Source organism: Pogona vitticeps, chromosome 2 (genome assembly GCF_051106095.1).
Source record: "Pogona vitticeps strain Pit_001003342236 chromosome 2, PviZW2.1, whole genome shotgun sequence".
In the NCBI taxonomy this organism is placed as follows: Eukaryota; Metazoa; Chordata; class Lepidosauria; order Squamata; family Agamidae; genus Pogona; species Pogona vitticeps.
This window is the reverse complement of record NC_135784.1, coordinates 15,603,621-15,623,351: the sequence shown is the minus strand read 5'-3', so window position 1 is coordinate 15,623,351 and position 19,731 is coordinate 15,603,621. Positions and strand designations below refer to the sequence as shown.

Here is a 19,731-nt window from a genome sequence, read left to right as displayed (position 1 = left end):
CCATTGCATGGATTCGAACTGCTGATCTTCCGCTTGAGAGGGCCGGCGGCCGTCCCGATTAACCGCAGTTAGGACCACCTTGCAATCGGACCCTATTCTCCTGCTGTTACTGCTGCTTTGAACCACAGTTGCCTCCTGGGGACAGACTTAAGTAACTGTGCAGGCAAATGTGATGTTGCAGAAGAAGACCAGAGTCTCCTGCGGCTGCCTTTTGCCTCAGTGCCCCGATGGGGCCAAAAGAGCCTGCTTTCCTGCTGCCGTGTGCCTGAATGCCCAATGGGGCAACACACTCTACAGTGGACCCTCTACTTACGGAATTAATACGTATTGGAATGGTGGCTGCAGGTCCAAAAGTCTGTAGGTCGAGTCTCCACTGACCTACAATGCATTGAAAACCGATTAATCCCGTAAGCGGCCATTTTTGTTCCATTTTTTTTTTCTGGTCTGTAGCTTGATTCTCCAGCTGCCAGTCGAACCTAAATTTTGCGGCCAGAGAAGTCTGTAACTCGAAAAGTCTGTAAGTGGAGCCGTCTGTAAGTCGAGGGTCCACTGTACTTTGCTGCTGCCAACTTACCTCAGTGCCCCGATGGGGCCCAAAAGCCTGTCCAGGCATCGCCCCATCGCACGGCTTGAGACTACAGCGTTTATCTTGTGCCAACAAGAACCACCGTCCCTTTTCTTCATCAATAACAAAACAAACACCACCATTGCACGGCTTCAGACTGTGGAGCTGATCATTTGGCTTTTCAAAGCTATCCTCTTGGCTTCCTCGTGCCAAGAGGGCTGGGCCGACCTAAGCCCTTCCTGGTAGGCAAAAACAGCATACTTGACTAAATAATTAATTCTGGAGGCTTGTGTTTCGTATGCCACCTTGATGGCAAACGCCACCCTCATGATCATCGACGTTGAAGATTTCTGCCACTACACACCCAATGGGCAAAGGCCTACTTTGCTGCCAATTGCCTCGGTGCCCGATGCCTATTAAGGCATGCTTTCATGCCAACTACCTCAGTGCTTGATGTGGCAACACACTCTACATTGCTGCTGCCAACTTACCTCAGTGCCCGATGGGGCAAGACACGGTACTTTGCTGCTGCCAACTTACCTCAGTGCCCGATGGGGCAAGACACAGTACTTTGCTGCTGCCAACTTACCTCAGTGCCCGATGGGGCAACACACTCTACATTGCTGCTGCCAACTTACCTCAGTGCTTGATGTGGCAACACACTCTACATTGCTGCTGCCAACTTCCTCAGTGCCCGATGGGCAAGACACGGTACTTTGCTGCTGCCCTCTACCACAGTGCCCAATGGGGCAACACACTCTGCTTTCAGTCCCATGCCAACTCAGTAGGTAGGCCGAAGCTGGGACAAACGACCCAAATGAATTAGCTCAGCTCACAAGCAGCCCTGTGGATTAACTGCTGTAGTAGCAAAGTGGCCGGGCTCTTCCCCCCCACCCACCCAAAGCATGTCTGCACGTCACCCGAACGTGCCAAGAGGGCCATCTAACCTTTTGGCTGGCATACCCAGAGCCGGTCCCGGCACCCCCAAACAACCAAAGAGGGCCATCCAGCTCTCTTGGCAGACCAACTGAGCAGTAAGAAAAATGAGTACAGTGGTGCCTCGCAAGACGATTGCTTCGCATGACAATGAATTTGCTTTACGATGAGGTTTTCAGAGCAATCTTGCGCTTTGTTTAATGTTTCCTATGGGCAATTTTCGCTTTACGATGTTAGGGACCTTGCCTTGCAAGACAGTTAAATTTTAGGTCCCTGTTTTTCGCTTTACGATGTTTTTGACAGCTTGGTCTTGCTTCACTATACAAGTCTTTTAATAGTCTCTGTTTTGTTAGACGGCTGTTTTCGCTTGGGAACCGCGTCTCGCTTAACGATGTTTCCTATGGCAATTTTCGCTTTACGATAACAATCCGTTCCCGTTGGAACGGATTATCAGGTTTTCAATGCATTTCAATGGGAAAACGTGTTTTGCAAGACGATGTTTTCGCTTAACAGCTATTTTCGCGGAACGAATTAACATCGTCTTGCAAGACACCATTGTAATTACTCTTGTACAACTAGTGTACAAGAGCAAAGTGTTGGGTGACGCCCATAATGTGCCATGACGGAGGGCTGTCCGGCCATGTTGGCACAGCCAAAGCTGGGCTCTGCCCCATCCAAGCCTGTCCAGGCGTCACCCCATCACCCAGCTTCAGACGGCAGAGCTCGTTTCATTTTCAACCTGAGCATCTTTCTTTGAAGGTTGTCAGCAAATCTAGTTAGACCCTGGGGGGACCCAATTTGTGGGTGAATAACTCAGAGTTCCAATATCCAATCTTCACCAAAGTTAGCAAGCATGTTGGGGAAAGACATAGGAAGCTCCATTGTGATTCTGGAGTCCCTAAGTACCTGGGGGGAGCTGTCCTGGGGGGTCCTCTTTGTGACATATATAACTCGGGGGTCCGTGATCCAATGTTCACCAAACTTTCAGGAGTTGTATAAAAGCGTCTGAGGAAGCATCCCTGCAAATGTAGTTTCTCTAAGTCATTGGGAGCCAGTGTTATAGCCATTTAAAGTGCAGATGAATAAAAGGATCTATTCATCGATTTGTTTCAGTGATCATCACAAAAGGGTTCCTCCCCAGTGTAGATCCTTCGGTGGTTCATAAGATGTGCGTTGTAACGATCCAGGGTCCCCTAGAGCAGTGGTCACCAACCTTGGGCCTCTAGATGTTCTTGGACTTCAACCCCCAGAAGCCTTCACCACTATCTCTGTTGGCCAGGATTTCTGGGAGTTGAAGTCCAAGAACATCTGGAGGCCCAAGGTTGGTGACCACTGCCCTAGAGGATACCTGGTCGGCAGACAGAGAGTAATTAGGAGTTTGCACACCCTCAAGTTGCTGAGTGAGTCCTGGAATCTCAGCGAGGCCTGTGCCAAACACCCTCTCACAAGTCTGCCCTAATAAGAACACTGCTGTACCTTACAGATAGTTAACCATGTGGGGTTTGTAGTCCTTTTAGACATACTATGTTGATTTTTATAATAATCATTGTTTTATTAAAGAAATTAGAAAGTTCCATAAAGAAAAAGTCAGTTTATGCATAAGCAAGCCAAAGATCATTTTCCAGGTTAATTATAAAATAGTAATGAAGTAAAGAATCCATGAAAAATACAAAAATAGTAAAAATAGCAAAAATCCCCAAAATCCATGAAAACAAGTAAAAAGCTATTTAAGAGAAGGCAAAAAGGCAGGTGCCCCTCTTCTAGTCCAAGAAGGTAATCCATAAGAAAAAGCATAATGAAGAAAATAGTCCAAGAAAGTATAAATGTCCAATGTCCATCATTATCCTGAAAAAACTATCCTACTCTAAAATCCATATTCTAATAATCATTGTGCTAACTCATAATCATTGCTCTAACTAACTATCACCCTCTCACTCACTATAACTAATGTCCATAGGCAAAAGTTCCTTTTTCAAGCTTAGCTGGCACATCCCTTATCTTCCACTTCTCACGATGTCATCCAGAAATCATTTATGCAGAGAAGCAAGATGGAATCCATTTTACTTTGTTCACTACTACATAACCCATCTTCTGTTCAGGATCTAAACCACGCAACCCATCTTCTGACATGCGTTACTGTTGAAACCTTTTTCACACTTCAAGCATATAAGTGGTTTCCCCCCTGTGTGGACCCTTTGATGGTTCATGAGGCTGGCCTTCCTGCTGAACCCTTTCCCACACTCCAAACATTTAAACAGCTTCTCTCCTGTGTGGATCGTCTGATGAGAAAGGAGGCTTCTCTTCCACGTGAAACCTACCCCGCAGTCCAAACACTTATATGGCTTCTCCCCTGTGTGGATCCTCTGGTGGGACAGGAACGCTGATTTCTGACGGAAGCTCTTCCCGCACGGTAAGCACTGAAATGGTTTCTCTCCTGTGTGGATTCTTTGATGATTCGTCAGTTCTGCTTTGGTACTGAAACTTTTTGCACACTCCAAGCATTTGTAGGCTTTCTTCACTTGATGAGAAAAAGAGGAAGACTGGCCATGACAGGTTTTTCCACACTGTGAACAACTAAATGCTTTCTCCCCTTCGTGAGTTATCCGATGGTAGCTGTGGTGCATCTGCTGGCTGAAACGTCTTCCATCCTCAAGGCATTTAAACAGTTTCTCCTCTGTATGAATTCTCTGATCGGCCATCGGGCGGGACTGCCAACGGAAGCCCTTTCCACACTCCAAGCATTTGAATGGCTTGTCTCCCGTGTGGATTTGCTGATGGTTTGTGAGGTCTTTGTTGCTACGGAAGCCCTTTCCACAATCCAGGCATTTAAATGGTTTCTCCCCCGTGTGGACCCTTTGGTGGATCGTGAGGTTGGTTTTCCTGCTGAACCCTTTCCCACATTCCAGGCACTTAAACAACTTCTCTCCCGTGTGAATCGTCTGATGAGAAAGGAGGCTTCTCTTCCATGTGAAACTTAATCCGCAGTCCAAACACTTATAGGGCTTCTCCCCTGTGTGGATTCTTTGATGGAGCTTAAGGTTTCCATTGCTACTGAAATTTTTTCTACACTCCAAGCATTTATGCAGATTCTTTGTCTGGTGCGAAAGAAAGGTACAGTTGCCACTACAGCTACGTCCACATTGTAAATAATCAAATAGTCTCCCCCTAGTGTGAGCTATCTGAGGACAGGCAGGGTGTAACTTCTGAATCAAGCTTTTTTCTTCCCCTAGGCTTTCTGTGTGAATAATTTGGGAGAAAACAGGGTGTGATTTATGACTTAAGGTCTTTCCAGATTCAAAGCGCTGAAGTGGATTGTGGCGTTCAGCTCTGCTCTCACCCGTCCGTCACAGCTGGGCAGGGGAACCTCAGCCAATGAGAGGACGGAGGGTGGTACAGAAGTGGGAGGAGCTGGGCTATATAAGGTGTGTGTGACGTGTGAGTGCAGTTTTGATCAGAGTTAGAGAGATGTGTGATTAAAGAGTTTGATAGAGTGAGAAAGTGCCTGTCAGTGAGGGAAAAGTCTGCGAGAGCTAGTGTCTAAGAAACAGTGATTGATTAATTGATTTTACACCTGTGATTTACTACTATTATTTCTTGTAATCAATAAGCCTTTTTATTTGTTTGAAAGAAACCCTTGTCCTTTTGATTTAAGGATAGGTTGGTGGCAGCAAGTCTTTGGTGTGAGGTAGTGAGCACTCTTATAGGCCTGGATGGGTAGAGGCTTGAGAGTGGCCTGCTACATGGATCTTCCGCTGTGTGGGTTTTCCAGTGAAGATTAAGGCTTGTTGTACACTTGAAAGTTATCCCGCATGCAGGACAAAAATATTTATACCTTTCTAATCCCTTGCGAATTTCTTCTTGGACTGAGATATCGCTAACTAAATCACCCCGAGCAAGGGGCATTTTGTTTGCCAGCTTTCCTCTTACCTCAGTTTTTGTTCTCTGCTCTTCTATCTCCGCCAATGTCCTGCGTTTTTCTCCTTCCTTCTTGTTCATCTGTCCATTTCGTCCTAAGAAAGAGAGAGAACGAGAGACTGCTTGTAGGAGCCCAAGACAGAAAAAGAGGTGAAAGAGCTAACACAGTTGCTTAACTGCTAGAGATCGGACTGTCTTGATTTCAAATCCTGTAATTCCCCATTCTGGGTATTCTACCTGACCGACAGATACTGAAATGTATCTGAGCTGGAAGGCTATGAGGCTGAGCTAGGCTGAGCTCCTCCTAGCTTCCTGTTCAGAAATATAGTTTCTAGTAGCATCAAAGCAGAAACAGGAAGCTTAAGAGAAGCCTGGCTAGATGGATGATATATGAATGAATGAATGAATGAATGAATGAATGAATGAATGAATGAATGAATGAATGAATGAATGAATGAGGTGAAACTAACATAATGTTTCTGTTGGGTTTGTTTTGTAACTACAGTGGGGTCTCGACTTAAGAACTTAATCCGTATTGGAAGGCAGTTCTCAGGTCGAAAAGTTCTTAAGTCGAATCTGCATTTCCCATAGGAATGCATTGAAAACCATTTAATCCGTATCTGCTCTTTTCGTCCATAGAAACTAATGGGAAGCTGCTATTCCGCCTTCTGCCACTAGAGGGGGATTTTTTTTTCCTTTTAACCTAAGATGACTTAGCTTTTAAAAAAGGAAAAAAAAGAGTTCGTAACTCGAATCTAAGTTCGTAAGTTGAGTCCATATATTCCTATGAGAGCGGTTCGTAAGTCAAAACATTCGTATGTCGAGCCGTTCGTAAGTCGAGACCCCACTGTATTTGAGTGTCATAGCGCACTGGTTAAACAGCAGTACTGCACTCAAACTTCTGCTCATGACCTAAGTTAGATCCCGATGTGCTCAGGTTGCAGTCTCAAGATTGACTCGTCCTTCTACCTTTCTGAAGTCAGCAAAACTGAGTACTCAGCTCACTGGGAAGGGAGGGCGGTAGTTGTTGTTTGCATAATTACGTTGTAAACCACCCAGAGAGTGCTTTAGCACTATGGAGCAATATGTAAGTCAAACCAACGTTTCCACAATAGACCACTTCTGGGTATTCTGCACCTAGAACACCCAAGGAAGGGTTGCCATGAGTCTGAATCCACTAGTGAGTCCTCAGAGGTTGCCGGGCTACACCTTTTTTCAGCCCCAAGCAGCACGGCCAATGGAGGGATATGATGGGATTTGTAACCTAGCACCTTCTAGAGGTCCCCAAGTTGCCAAACCCCTGAACCAACCATTGGCTTCCTTAGCAATGTCACAGAAATGCAGAAAGGGAAAGAGCATTTCCATGCTGGAACCACAGAGGCTGCCGTTCCGCTTGCAGCTCTGAACCACTCTGATAAACTGGGATATTGATTTAATACACTGAGAAATGGAAGGAGATTCTGACTGGGTTGAGGCTCATCAGCACCTCGGAGCCTGACACCGGGTCCCTCCGAAGAGGTCACAGAAACCAGCCAGGATGGAAGAGAACAACAAACCCTATTGAAACACAGCAATCATAAAAGAAAAGAATACTAATGTGCCATCAAGTCAATTCTGACTTATGGTGACTCTTCCCAGGGTTTTCCAGGTAGACAGAACTCAGAAGTGGTTTTCCCCTTCGTTCTTCCAGTGGGGCATCCTGGGGCCATGCAGCTTTTGCTCAAGGCCACCCAGGCTGGTTCTTCTCCTAGCAGGCTCAGTGGGGAAACTGAACTCCCAACCTCTGGCTCTACAGACAGAAACCTCAATTCAATTTCAATTTATTGTCACTGAACATATATACAGTCGTGCCCCGCTGGACGATTACCCCGCTCTACAACGAATCCGCTTTACATTGACGTGTTTGCGATCGCTTTTGTGATCGCAAAGCGATGTTTTAAATGAGGTTTTTTCGCTGTGCGATGATCAGTTCCCTGCTTCGGTAACCGATTTTCGCTTTATGACAATCAGCAAACAGCTGATTGTAGGGGTTTCAAAATGGCCGCCGGCTGAAGAAAATGGCCCCCCACTGTTTTCTAGGACGGATTCCTTGCTTTACAGGCACCGAACATGGCCGCCGTATGGAGGATCTTTGCTGGATGAGCAGATATTCAGCCCATTGGAACGCATTGAACGGTTTTCAATGCGTTTCAATGGGGTTTTTTTATTTCGTTTGACAACGTTTTCACTCTACAGTTATTTCGCAGGAACCAATTAACATCGTCAAGCGAGGCACCACTGTACACCGTATACACATACAACTAAATTCACAAAGAACACTCAGAGACCAGACCAAAACACACACACACACCCTCATAACAATCCCTAAGTCCCAAAACCCCACCTAAGAGCTCATAGTATCCACACAACATACAACACAATAGACCAAGTAATAGTAATAGTAAGCCTTCGAGAATACAATAGTAATACAGTCCAACAACTCACTGCTGGTGATTCTTAAGTTCCTTGTTAAATGCAATTATAGCTCTAGGATAAAAAAAACTGTCCAAAAAACGTGTCGTCTGAGTTTTAATTGCTCTGTATCTTCTGCCATAAGGCAACAGTTCAAAGAAGTTATAAGCAGGGCGGGAAGAGTCTCTCAGAATATTAAATGACTTCCTCAAGCAGCGAGATGCAAAAATGTTGTCCAAGGTTGAGAGATGAATTCCAATAATATTTTTGGGCAATTTTAGTAATTCTCTGTAAAACTGTTTTGTCCATTTCGGAGCAACTCCCATACCATGAGAGGATGCCATATTATAGGACACTCTCTATGGTCCTACGATAGTAGGACAGAAGTAAATGCTGAAATAGATGTATGTTCCCAAGCACTCTGAGGAAGCACAGCTTCTTCTATGCCTTCTTCACCAGCCTATTAGCATTTATAGACCATGAGAGGTCGCTCTGAAATGTAGATACCCCAAAATTTAAAACTACTAACCCTTTCTGCACCTCTTCCACTGAGGATCGCAAGGGGGGGGCAAAACAAAGCTACCATGCGTTTTCTCTTGACTTACCCAAAATGGCCGCCATCCCAAAATTCTCCTTCATGGCTTCCTGGTAGAGGGTCTTTTGGCAGGGATCCAGCAGGGCCCATTCGTCCTCCATGAAGGATCCGGCCACCTCTTCAAAGGTCACCTGGAGGAGGAAGACACCGTTGCACTGTGATCACCAGGCGAACTCCAAGGAAGGAACGGAAACTACATTGCTCACAGCTGCCTATGTTGGATTTTAATTGTTCAACAGAGTGTTTTCCAACAAGTATCTCTGTTCTAAGCGCGGGGGGGGGGGGAAATCGGGGGTCTTTCAAGGTTTGGGGAGATGTATGCCCCTCACCCCCAGCCTGTCTCTTTTTTGACCTTTAATCATGCATCTCTGTACCTGGTCAGGTTTCTCAGAGGCTGTTCCCAGGGCTTCAGAATTAAGAAAAAAGGTTGCGCATGTTTGAGGCATTTGTGTTCCATCTCCTGCCAAGGACACAAACAACAAAAATGAGAATAAGTGAGTATTCCCCTCTGTTTCTCTTGCACGTTTTAATTCCTCAAAAGACTCATGGGATCACCACCAAAACCCTGGAAATGCCAGACTCACAGCAACTTGAATGTTGCCTGGTTTTGGGGGGTTTGTTTTGTTTTTGAATGGGACGTGGTGGCGCTGCGGGCTAAACCGCAGAAGCCTGTGCTGCAGGGTCAGAAGACCAGCAGTCGTAAGATCGAATCCACGCGACGGAGTGAGCGCCCGTCGCTTGTCCCAGCTCCCGCCAACCTAGCGGTTCGAAAGCATGCAAATGCGAGTAGATAAATAGGGACCACCTCAGTGGGAAAGTAACAGCGTTCCGTGTCTAAGTCGCACCGGCCATGTGACCACGGAAGATTGTCTTCGGACAAAACGCTGGCTCTATGGCTTGGAAACGGGGATGAGCACCGCCCCCTAGAGTCGAACACGACTGGACAAAAATTGTCAAGGGGAACCTTTACCTTTACCTTTGTTTTTGAAGCACTCTTAATCAAAATACACAGAGGGAGCAAAACAAAACAAACCTTAAACAGCTGAGAGGCAAGCTTGGTGGCCACAGAAGGTTAACTGAGTTAAATGTGGGGGGGGGGGAGAACTGAAATGTGGTGGAAAAAGGGGAAAAAATGGAGTGAGGTTTCTCAAGGCAGGACAAGAGCTGTAAATACAACAAATGCTTTATTATCTCAGCTCATCAAGTCACCGATCACTAATAGCAACCCTATAAACTGTCAGTTTTCAAATGTCCTTTCATTCACAGCTCTGATAAAGTGTCACAAACTCAAGGTTTTTGAAGGGAATGGGATTTTACTGAATTATGGGACTCCCTGCTTCATAATTCAAGAGGGAACCAAATTCTGGAGTTGATTGATGGCCAGGACCCCAACCATCCACTCCTCTTCTTACCCCTTACAGAAGGGCCCAAGGCCCAGAGCCCTGACAAACATTGCCCTTTCAAAGCAAAGCTTTGGAGATGTCAAACTGTTAAAAGTCCTTCAGTAATTCACGCACAGGCCAGCAGAGTGGCCCAAACACGGAAAGGCCTGTAAAGCGAGGAATCCGTCCAATTTTGAAGCTACCGATCAGCTGTTTTAAAAACGTCATCTAGCAAAAAATTGGTTCCCGAAGCAGGGAACCGATGGTTGGGAAGTGAATTTTGCCTATTAAAACATCATTTTGCGATTGCAAAAGCGAGTGCAAAACAGTCATCGTATAGCGGTTTCGTAATTTAACGAGGCAATCGTTAAGCAAGGCACCACTGTAGACCCTCTGAGGAGATACTGTTGGGAGTCCCTCCTGCATGGAGGCCAGGAATGGGGTCCCGATGCTCCCCACCGTGGGCCTTGCTCACCAGAGCCTCTGAATCTGATACCAACCACTGTCACCTTGACAAAGGTCACCCACTTAAGGACATCCTGCGAAGGGAACCCAATAACCAGCCACGCTGAAGAAGGTGAAATAGCCAACTTCACTTTACCAAGTGGGTAGGAAGAGGCTACAGTTTTATTTTATTTTACACCATGAGCTGATTTCATTCACAGTAAGAAAAAGGGGCGCCTTACCCAGAGAGGCCACCGTCCCCAAATTCTCCTCCATGACTTCCGTGTGCAGGGACCTTTGGTCCGGATCCAGCAGGGTCCATTCCTCATCGGTAAAATAGACAGCCACTTCCTCAAAAGTTACCTGAAAGAAGACACATAGTAATGTGAACACAAGACTAACCCCAAACAGAAACAAAAATGGGTGTCACTCAGGGCTGCCAGGCTGGGTTTTGATTTTTCGAATGGACTTTTCCAACAGGTATCTGTGTTCAAAGGGAGAAAAAAATATTAGAATTCATGCAGGTTTTGGGGAGGTGGGCAGGGAGACAGCCCCCCACCTCAGCCTGTCTCCTTTAATTGTTCATCTGTTTACCTGGTCCATTTTATCAGAGGTTGTTGCCCAAGTAGCAGAATTAACAACAAAGCTTGGACGGCTTTGTGGGGTCCATGTTGCGTCTCCTGCAAGGAACACAAGCAAATATGAAGAATTTTTTTTTCCTCTGCACATTTCATCCACTCCACTCAGCGAAGTTGCACAACCACCACCCAATTAGATATATATATTATATATATTAATACAGAAGTTCCCCGTTCTGTATTAATGGTAAAATTCCAGGTGTCTCTAGGCTCTTCCTCACAGATTCTGGGGTCACTTCGTGGGGCCGGATATCAACCACAGATGAGGCCAATCTGCTGCTCTTCCTACCCCTTACGGGAGAGGTGACACCCCTGCCTTACAGACATTGCCCTTTCAAAACAGCTTAGGAGATGTAAAACTGTGTAAACTCCTTAAGCCATTGAGGCACAGGTCAGAGGAGTGGCCCAAGGTGGGAAAGGCCTTCTTTGATCCTCACCCATTGAAGTGGACCTTCTCTCCCTGTCTTGTGTGGTCCGCTTAGGCTGCGGCTTCTCGCCCAACTCTGATGAAATCTTCTCTGCCTCAGACGTCTTTTTGACATACAAGTCCTGCACCCGCAGAAGCAGTGAGAAGCACAAGGAAAGAAATTGATTAGAAAAGGAATCAAACAGGACAAGATGGAGCCTCCTCCGTTCAATAATATTCACAGCTTTCTGAGGCAACCAAGATCAGATGCTCTCACCTGCTGTTCTTTCTCCTTCTGTTCTAGCTCTTCCTGCCTCTTCTCCTCGGCCTGGCTCAGGAGGAAGCCTTCGGCCAGAGCCACCGCCTGGGAACTGCTCTCCGCTCCGCATTCCCTCACCCAGCTGGACATCTCCGGGGGAAGGATGGCCAGGAACTGCTCCAGGATCACCAGGTCCAGGATCTGAGCCTTGGTGTGCCTTTCTGGCTTCAGCCACCGACGGCAGAGACGGTGGAGTCGGCTGCAAGCTTCTCGGGGCCCTTCCGCTTCCTTGTAGGAAAACTGCCTGAAGTGCTGGCACTGGACCTCTGAGCCATGGGGGGCACCATCCTGAACCCACTGAAAAGTTCCATTCCAGGAATCACCATCTCCCACAGGAAGGCTAGTGCTGAGACCTCCTCCTGCTTGAGGACATCCTGAGTCTTGCTCTTCCTTATTTGCACTGTAATAGAAAGCAGCTTCCAACATGGCTGAAAGATCACTTTTCCCTTTTGACGTATTTTGTCTTTGCATGATAAGAAGGAAACTACTGAGACCTGTAAAGCAAACAAGACACTTTGTAAATCAGCTGCTATTAAAACTCTTTTTCGTGAGCATATTTTAAGCCAAAGGGACGTGGTGGCACTGTGGGCTAAACCGCAGAAGCCTGTGCTGCATTGTCAGAAGACCAAGCAGTCGTAAGATCGAATCCACGCGACGGAGTGAGCGCCCGTCACTTGTCCCAGCTCCCGCCAACCTAGCGGTTCAAAAGCATGCAAATGCGAGTAGATCAATAGGGACCACCTCGGTGGGAAGGTAACAGCATTCTGTGTCTAAGTCGCACTGGCCATGTGACCACGGAAGATTGTCTTCGGACAAAAACGCTGGCTCTATGGCTTGGAAACGGGGATGAGCACCGCCCCCTAGAGTCGAACACGACTGGACAAAAATTGCCAATTTCAATCTGGAAAAATCTTTTTTTATATAATGATGATGGCATGCTATTAAGTGAATTTTGACTAATGGCGATCATTTTCCAGGTAGACAAGACTTAGAAGTGGTTTCCCATTCCCTTCTTCTGGGTGCAATCCTGGGACTGTGCAGCTTGCCCAAGGTTGCATAGGTTGGCTCTTCTCTCAGGAGGCCCAGTGAGGGAATCGAACTTCCAACCTCTGGCTCTGGCACCAGAAACCTAACTTATCGAGCAATCCAATCAGCTCTATAAGGAAGATAAACTCCACAAACAATAAAATGCCCTCTCTATTGGTTTGTCCCTCTTTAAGAACATAAGAAGCTCTTTTCCCTCTCATGCAATACCAGACCCAGGGGACATCCACTCCAATGGAGTGTTGGGAGAGTGAGAACAGACCAAAGAAAATATTTCTTTACCCAGAGTGTTGTTAGCCTGTGGGACTCCTTGCCACAGGATGTGGTAATGGCATCTGGCCTAGATGCTTTGAAAAGGGAATTGGATGGATTTCCAGAGGAAAAGTCCATAAGAGGTTACAGTGGGGTCTTGACTTAAGAACGGCTTGAGTTAAGAACATTTTGACTTAAGAACCGCTCTCACAGGAAAATATTGACTTGACTTAAGTACTTAGATTTGAGTTAAGAACTGGAAAAAAACCCACGTGGGAGGCAGGGAAAGTGCAAAATTTGAACTTTCAGCTAACTGCTGGCCAGTGAAAAGGGTGCTTGTCTGCTTCCTCACTCCTCCCAGCGTTTAGAGAGTGGATTGGGAGACAGTCTTCAGACTGCCTGGTACTGGACTGCCTGGACTGTATTTTCCCTGCCTTCCCTGAACCTTTCTTGACCTAAGAAAAAAAGAAACAAAATATCCCCCTCTAGTGGTCGAAGGCGGAATAGCAGCTTCCCATTATTTTCTATGGACGGAAAAGAGCAGATACGGATCAAATGGTTTTCAATGCATTCCTATGGGAAATGCAGATTTGACTTGAGAACTTTTTGACTTGAGAACCGCCTTCCAATACTGATTAAGTTCTCAAGTCAAGACCCCACTGTACAAGCCATGATGGTGGGGATGTATAATCTCCAGGCTACAAAGGAAGGTACCTCCAAATGCCAGATGCAGGGCAGGGGAATAGCAGATAGGTATTTCTTCTCGTGGGCTCCCAGACACATCTGGTGGGGCCCCTGTGAGATCCAGGAAGCTGGACTAGATTGGCCCTTGGCCTGATCCAGCAGGGCTCTTCCCTCTATCCACTCTTTGGAAGAAGAAAAAAACACCCTACTTTCTCTTTGTTGACATATCTATTAGACCGGATTGCCTGAGTTTTGTTTTTCTTAAAAAAAAAAAAATCAAAAGCAAAGATCTGGTCCTTTCAAGGAGAAAAGCAGGGTAAATATATTTTAAATATATAAATTTTAAAAATAGGCATTTAATCCTTGAAAATAAGCAAGCTATATCTGCAGATAGACAAGGGTCAATTAAAATGTTAAATTTACTTTTCCCTTATGCCCCATGGAACTGAAAATAAGTGGCACCGAACATTTTCTCCAAAGCCCAAAGTCTCATGATTGGTCTGGGTTTAAAAAAAAAACAGCATTCAAGCAATACCTTTACTAGCACCAATCTACTAAAATGGGCCCAAAGGATGCAACTCTCCCTGGATGCACATATGAATACGATTAGGCTAGATTTATTTGTTTTTTTTAAAGGCAGGGAGATGCAGTAACCTTTCATCACAAACCTATTCACTGCAAAGATAGCTCAGCGGTTTAGATCTCTGGCTGCGGAGCAAGACAGAGGCTGGACTCAATGACCCATCAAGTCCCTTGTTCTAAGATTACAATGATGATGATTTTACTGTGGTGACCGCCCATGTCACTCATGTCATTCATATTCATGGGCTGATTTGCATGAACCTATGAGAGGGCTCTATACAGTCAGCAAAAACAAGACCTGGAGCTGATTATGGCTCTGATCATCAGCTTCTTGTAGCAAAACTCAAGCTTAAACTGAAGAGAGTAGGAAAAACCACTGGGCTGGTCAGGTACTGTATACAGTGGTGCCTCGCAAGACGGGCGCTCCGTTTAACGACGAATCCGCATTACGACGAGATTTTTGCGATCGCAAAATGTTTTGAATGGGAGAATTTCGCTGCGCCATGATCGGTCCCGTTTCGGGAACCGATTTTCGCTTCCCGGCGATCAAAACAGCTGATCGTTGGGTTTTCAAAATGGCCGTCAGGTGCTCAAAATGGCTTCCCGCTGTGTTTAGGAGCCATTTTTCGCTGCACAGGCACCCGAAAATGGCCGCCCCTATGGAGGATCTTCACTGGACGGTGAGTTCTTAGCCGATTGGAACACATTAACCAGGTTTAAATGCATTTCAATGGCTTTTTTATTTTCGCTTTACGACGTTTTTGTTCTACAGCGATTTCGCTGGAACAAATTAATGTCGTAATGCGAGGCGCCACTGTAATCTAAACCAAATCCCTTATGAATACACAGTGGAAGTGAAGAACAGATTAAAGGAATTCGATTTGGTGGACAGAGTGACTGAAGAACTTTGGATAGAGGCTCGTAACATTGTACAGGAAGCAGCAACAAAAACCATCCCAAAGAAAAGGAAATGCAAGAAAGCAAAGTGGCTGTCCAACGAGGCCTTACAAATAGCAGAAAAGAGAAGAGAAAGAAAATGCAAGGGAGATAGGGAAAGTTACAGAAAATGGAATGCAGATTTCCAAAGAATAGCAAGGAGAGACAAGAGGGCCTTCTTAAATGAACAATACAAAGAAACAGAGGAAAACAATAGAAAGGGAAAAACCAGAGATCTGTTTAAGAAAATTGGAAATATTAAAGGAACATTTTGTGCAAAAATGGACATGATAAAGGATAAAAATGGGAGGGACCTCACAGAAGCAGAAGACATCAAGAAGAGGTGGCAAGAATACACAGAGGAACTATACCAGAAAGATTTGGATATCCCAGACAACCCAGATAGTGTGGTTGCTGACCTTGAGCCGGACATCCTGGAGAGTGAAGTCAAGTGGGTCTTAGAATGCATGGCTAACAACAAGGCCAGTGGAGGTGATGGCATTCAAGTGGAACTATTTAAAATCTTAAAAGATGACACTGTTAAGGTGCTACATTCAATATGCCAGCAAGTTTGGAAAGCTCAACAGTGGCCAGAGGACTGGAAAAGATCAGTCTACATCCCAATCCCAAAGAAGGGCAATGTCAAAGAATGCTCTAACTACCATACAATTGCACTCATTTCACACGCTAGCAAGGTTATGCTCAAAATCCTACAAGGTAGGCTTCAGCAGTATGTGGATCGAGAACTGCCAGAAGTAGAAGCTGGATTTCGAAGCGGCAGAGGAACTAGAGACCAAATTGCTAACATGTGCTGGATTATGGAGAAAGCCAGAGAGTTCCAGAAAAACATCTACTTCTGCTTCATTGACTATGCAAAAGCCTTTGACTGTGTGGACCACAGCAAACTATGGCAAGTCCTTAAAGAAATGGGAGTGCCTCACCACCTTATCTATCTCCTAAAAAGTCTATACGTGGGACAGGAAGCAAAAGTTAGAACTGGTTATGGAACAACTGATTGGTTCAAAATTGGGAAACAAGTACGACAATGTTGTATATTGCCTCCTGGCTTATTTAACTTATATGCAGAATACATCATGTGAAAGGCCAGACTGGAGGAATCCCAAGCCGGAATTAAGATTGCCGGAAGAAATATCAACAACTTCAGATATGCAGATAGCACTCTGATGGCAGAAACTGAGGAGGAATTAAAGAACCTCTTAATGAGGGTGAAAGAGGAGAGTGCAAAAAATGGTCTGAAGCTCAACATTAAAAAAAAAAACTAAGATCATACCCATTGATCCCATCACCTCCAGGCAAATAGAAGGGGAAGATATGGAGGCAGTGACAGATTTTCCTTTCTTGGGATCCATGATCACTGCAGATGGTGACAGCAGCCTTGAAATTAAAAGATGCCTGTTTCTGGGGAGCAAAGCGATGACAAATCTTGACAGCATCTTAAAAAGCAGAGACATCACCTTGCTGACAGAAGTCCGCATAGTCAAAGCTATGGTTTTTCCTGTAGTGATGTATGGAAGCGACAGCTGGACCATAAAGAAGGCTGACCACCAAAGAATGGATGCTTTTGAATTGTGGTGCTGGAGGAGGCTCTTGAGAGTCCGCTGCATTGCAAGGAGAACAAACCTATCCATTCTAAGGGAAATCAAGCCTGAGTGCTCACTGGAAGGACAGATCCTGAAGCTGAGGCTCTAATACTTTGGCCATCTGATGAAAAGAGAAGACACCCTGGAAAAGACCATGATGTTGGGGAAGTGTGACGGCAAGAGGATGAAAGAGGACAAGATGGTTGACCAGTGTCGTTGAAGCTACCAACATGAATTTGACCAAACTCTGGGAGGCAGTGGAAGACAGGAGGGCCTGGCATGCTCTGGTCCATGGGGTCACGAAGAATTGGACACGACTAAACAACAACAACAACAACATGAGAGGTCTGGAGAGGCGGAGTCAGCAGCTACATGAGGCTTGGCGGGAGGATGAGTCAGATAGGGTTGATTAGTCAGAGAGAGGGGAAACAGATACTGAGATAGATAGGGTTAATCAGAGAGACAGAGCTAAGGAAAATACGCAGAGAAGGTGGTAATGGGATTGCAAGAGAAAATAAGTATGTACTGAGAGGACTGATGATGATTTGCTTATGTATAATGTGTATCTCAAGAACTTCTGTTATTATTCAATCTGCTTAACTTCAATAAATAAGTTCCGTTTGTGTTCACATATATTGCAGGTTGAAGTAATCCACGGGTGGCAGCGAGAAGAGAACGCGACGTGAGCCTTTGGGAGGGAAAATCAAGCAGGGGGCCACAAGGGTAAACGTCACCATTACTGTTACTGTTATTATTTCCTGGGGTGCAAACGAGGCCTCTTCTCAGCTACTCCCTTGCATCCGTGATCCCTTTCCGCTCCCAATTTTCTATTCGTCGTTTAGTCGTTTCCGACTCTTCGTGACCCCCATCTGCCTTGTGGCTATATCCATTCGTGGAAAAGGCTTCAGGAGTAAACCTAGAGGCAAAATCCGGAGCTGGAGTCCCGAAGGCAATTTGTTTCATTCTGCCAACTCCTGCGACGTTGCTGGAACCAGTTGTATTGGCTCTTGCCTTTCCACGACCATTTCAGCAGTGTGGAGAGGGGGGATTTGCTGCTTGGGTAACAGCCTATCCTCCATATTACTTTACCCAGGCTTCATGCTCTGGAGGGGACATGCCTCAATTCAGAGCATGTTACCATGGTTTCTCGAGAGTGAAGGATGCCTATGATGATGATGATGAGTTATTGCCTGGGGTTAAACTCACCACCCGCATGCCTCATTTGCCTGCCTTATATTTCCCAGTCTTTCCTCCCATTCCAGCTGCCCTGAGCCCTTCATTACACTCGCATGTATACAAGGAGGGGGGAGGGAAGGACTCACCCCGTTTTTCCCTGTGGGTCAGAAAGCCAAGGAACTCCTTCAATTCCCCTCTCCTTTATGCAGGCTGTTCCCGCACTGGAAGCAGGAAAACAGCGACTGCAGGCGGAACGTTCCTTCTCGAGGCAGGAAGGGGAGGGGAAGGGCCTGAGGGAGGCACACGCTTGCCCTTCCGCCTCCTCCCCACACTTCCTGTCCATCTAGGAAGCCAAACTCTTTTGATTTAACCTTTAGAAGGGCTGGCTGGCTGGCTTTGCTGTATGTTCGAGGCAATATATTGCTGAGACATCTCCTCTTTAGAGGGGAAAACAAAATAAAAAGTATATATTAAAAAAAGATTTTAAAAACTGGTGGCACGTTAAATACTATTTTATATATATATATTTTAAATGTGATTTTTCATAGTTAAGTCCAGTTCATCAGACATAAGAGAAGGAGACACGGACTAGTAGCTGAGATATCGCAGCAGGATCCACTGAATTCTCTATTTGCACAAAAAGTCTTGTTTTTCCTCCTTCCTGGAATTGATCTTCTTGCCTTTTTCTTCCCTCAGATTCAGTCAGTGGGAAGATGCCATTCAGGCCTTGTACTATGCCTCTATTATGATCTGGTTATAGCAAAATAAGGGGGGGGGGGGAGTTTCCCACAGGTAGCTCCAGAGAGGGACCAAGAAAGATGCAAAGAAATCAAGACAAAGAAATCATAAAATCTGTTAAGTGCAGAAATGTTCAAATGCTTCAGTCAAGAAATAAAGTACAGCTTGTTGCTGCCAATTGCTGGAGATAAAATAAGCGGGGGAAATAAATGTGGAAAGGAGAAATTGTTCTTGGTTGAGGCTGACATGGGTGCAACACATGTCTAGAGTCAGGATAACCATCCTAGGTACTATGATGTGTTTTATGTTGTGGGTGTATTGTTGTGATAAGGGGTAGAGATGACCTGTCACTGATTGATGGGTGTTGTTTGCTGGACTTTTGTGTGCAGTGATCAACTCTACCCAGCCACAAGGACCAGTAATCACAACAGTGGCGAGTGGATTCTGTAGTCCAAAAAATGTAACTTTCCGAGTCTTGACCTTTCAAGACTGAGTAGGTTGAATGGTTATGGTATTGTCCCGTGATCAAAGAGCTATTCTCCCCAATACCTAATTCCAAAAGTTACATGCCCCCCCACCCTGTGCACAGAGCCCCCCCCCAATATGTCCTCCTTTTTGGCTTTCTATGTCCTCTTTTTCATACACATGTATCTGACAACCCTAGGCAGGGGTGAAGAGGCAAGGAGGCAGTGGCAAGCTGGAAGAGGAGTGGGAGAAATGGTGGTGAAGGAAGAAAAGGCTGCTGCCACTCCTGAAATGATTTCCCACCCTCCTCTCTTCAGCCATGCGCCGCCACCGCCATCTTAGGGAGGGTTGCTGACGAGACCATGGCAGCAGACCCACCACTCGAAAGGAGGACAAAAAGGAAAATGGTTCCCTTTCTGAGGGAAAATTTGCCCCCCCCTCAGTAAAATTCTAATTTAATCCATTCTCATTACCTCCACCTTGCAGAGGCCATTAACAGATTGTCAGAGGGGCAAGTGAAGGGCTTCAAAATGAATGGCTGACATGCAAGTGCAACCATCACATTAAATATTAGGTTAAGAAAGATGTTCTGAAAAATCTAT

The 19,731-nt window shown here is 45.7% G+C and overlaps 1 protein-coding gene across 1 annotated transcript; it reads right to left on the bottom strand.

Annotated features, from left to right (window-relative positions):
- Positions 1–3,028: 3,028 nt before the first annotated feature.
- LOC110091349 (uncharacterized) lies at positions 3,029–18,202 on the bottom strand. The gene is made up of 9 exons (XM_078387539.1): positions 18,073–18,202; positions 11,610–12,145; positions 11,364–11,475; positions 10,883–10,968; positions 10,531–10,651; positions 8,837–8,922; positions 8,473–8,593; positions 5,429–5,511; positions 3,029–4,596 (listed from the first exon to the last, which is right to left on the bottom strand). Exons 2-9 carry the CDS (start codon positions 12,120–12,122, stop codon positions 3,604–3,606), a joined length of 2,115 nt encoding a protein of 704 aa, XP_078243665.1. The 5' UTR covers positions 12,123–12,145; positions 18,073–18,202; the 3' UTR covers positions 3,029–3,603.
- Between the last annotated feature and the right edge of the window lie 1,529 nt (positions 18,203–19,731).

Excerpts from the sequence above, each read along its gene's own strand:
- LOC110091349 (XM_078387539.1), bottom strand. The coding sequence starts at position 12,122 with ATGCAAAGACAAAATACGTCAAAAGGGAAAAGTGATCTTTCAGCCATG. Across the intron at positions 10,969-11,363 it reads GAGAAGGTCCACTTCAATGG|GAGACGCAACATGGACCCCA; the intron begins GTGAGGATCAAA and ends TGTTCCTTGCAG. Across the intron at positions 10,652-10,882 it reads CCTCTGATAAAATGGACCAG|GTAACTTTTGAGGAAGTGGC; the intron begins GTAAACAGATGA and ends GTCTTCTTTCAG.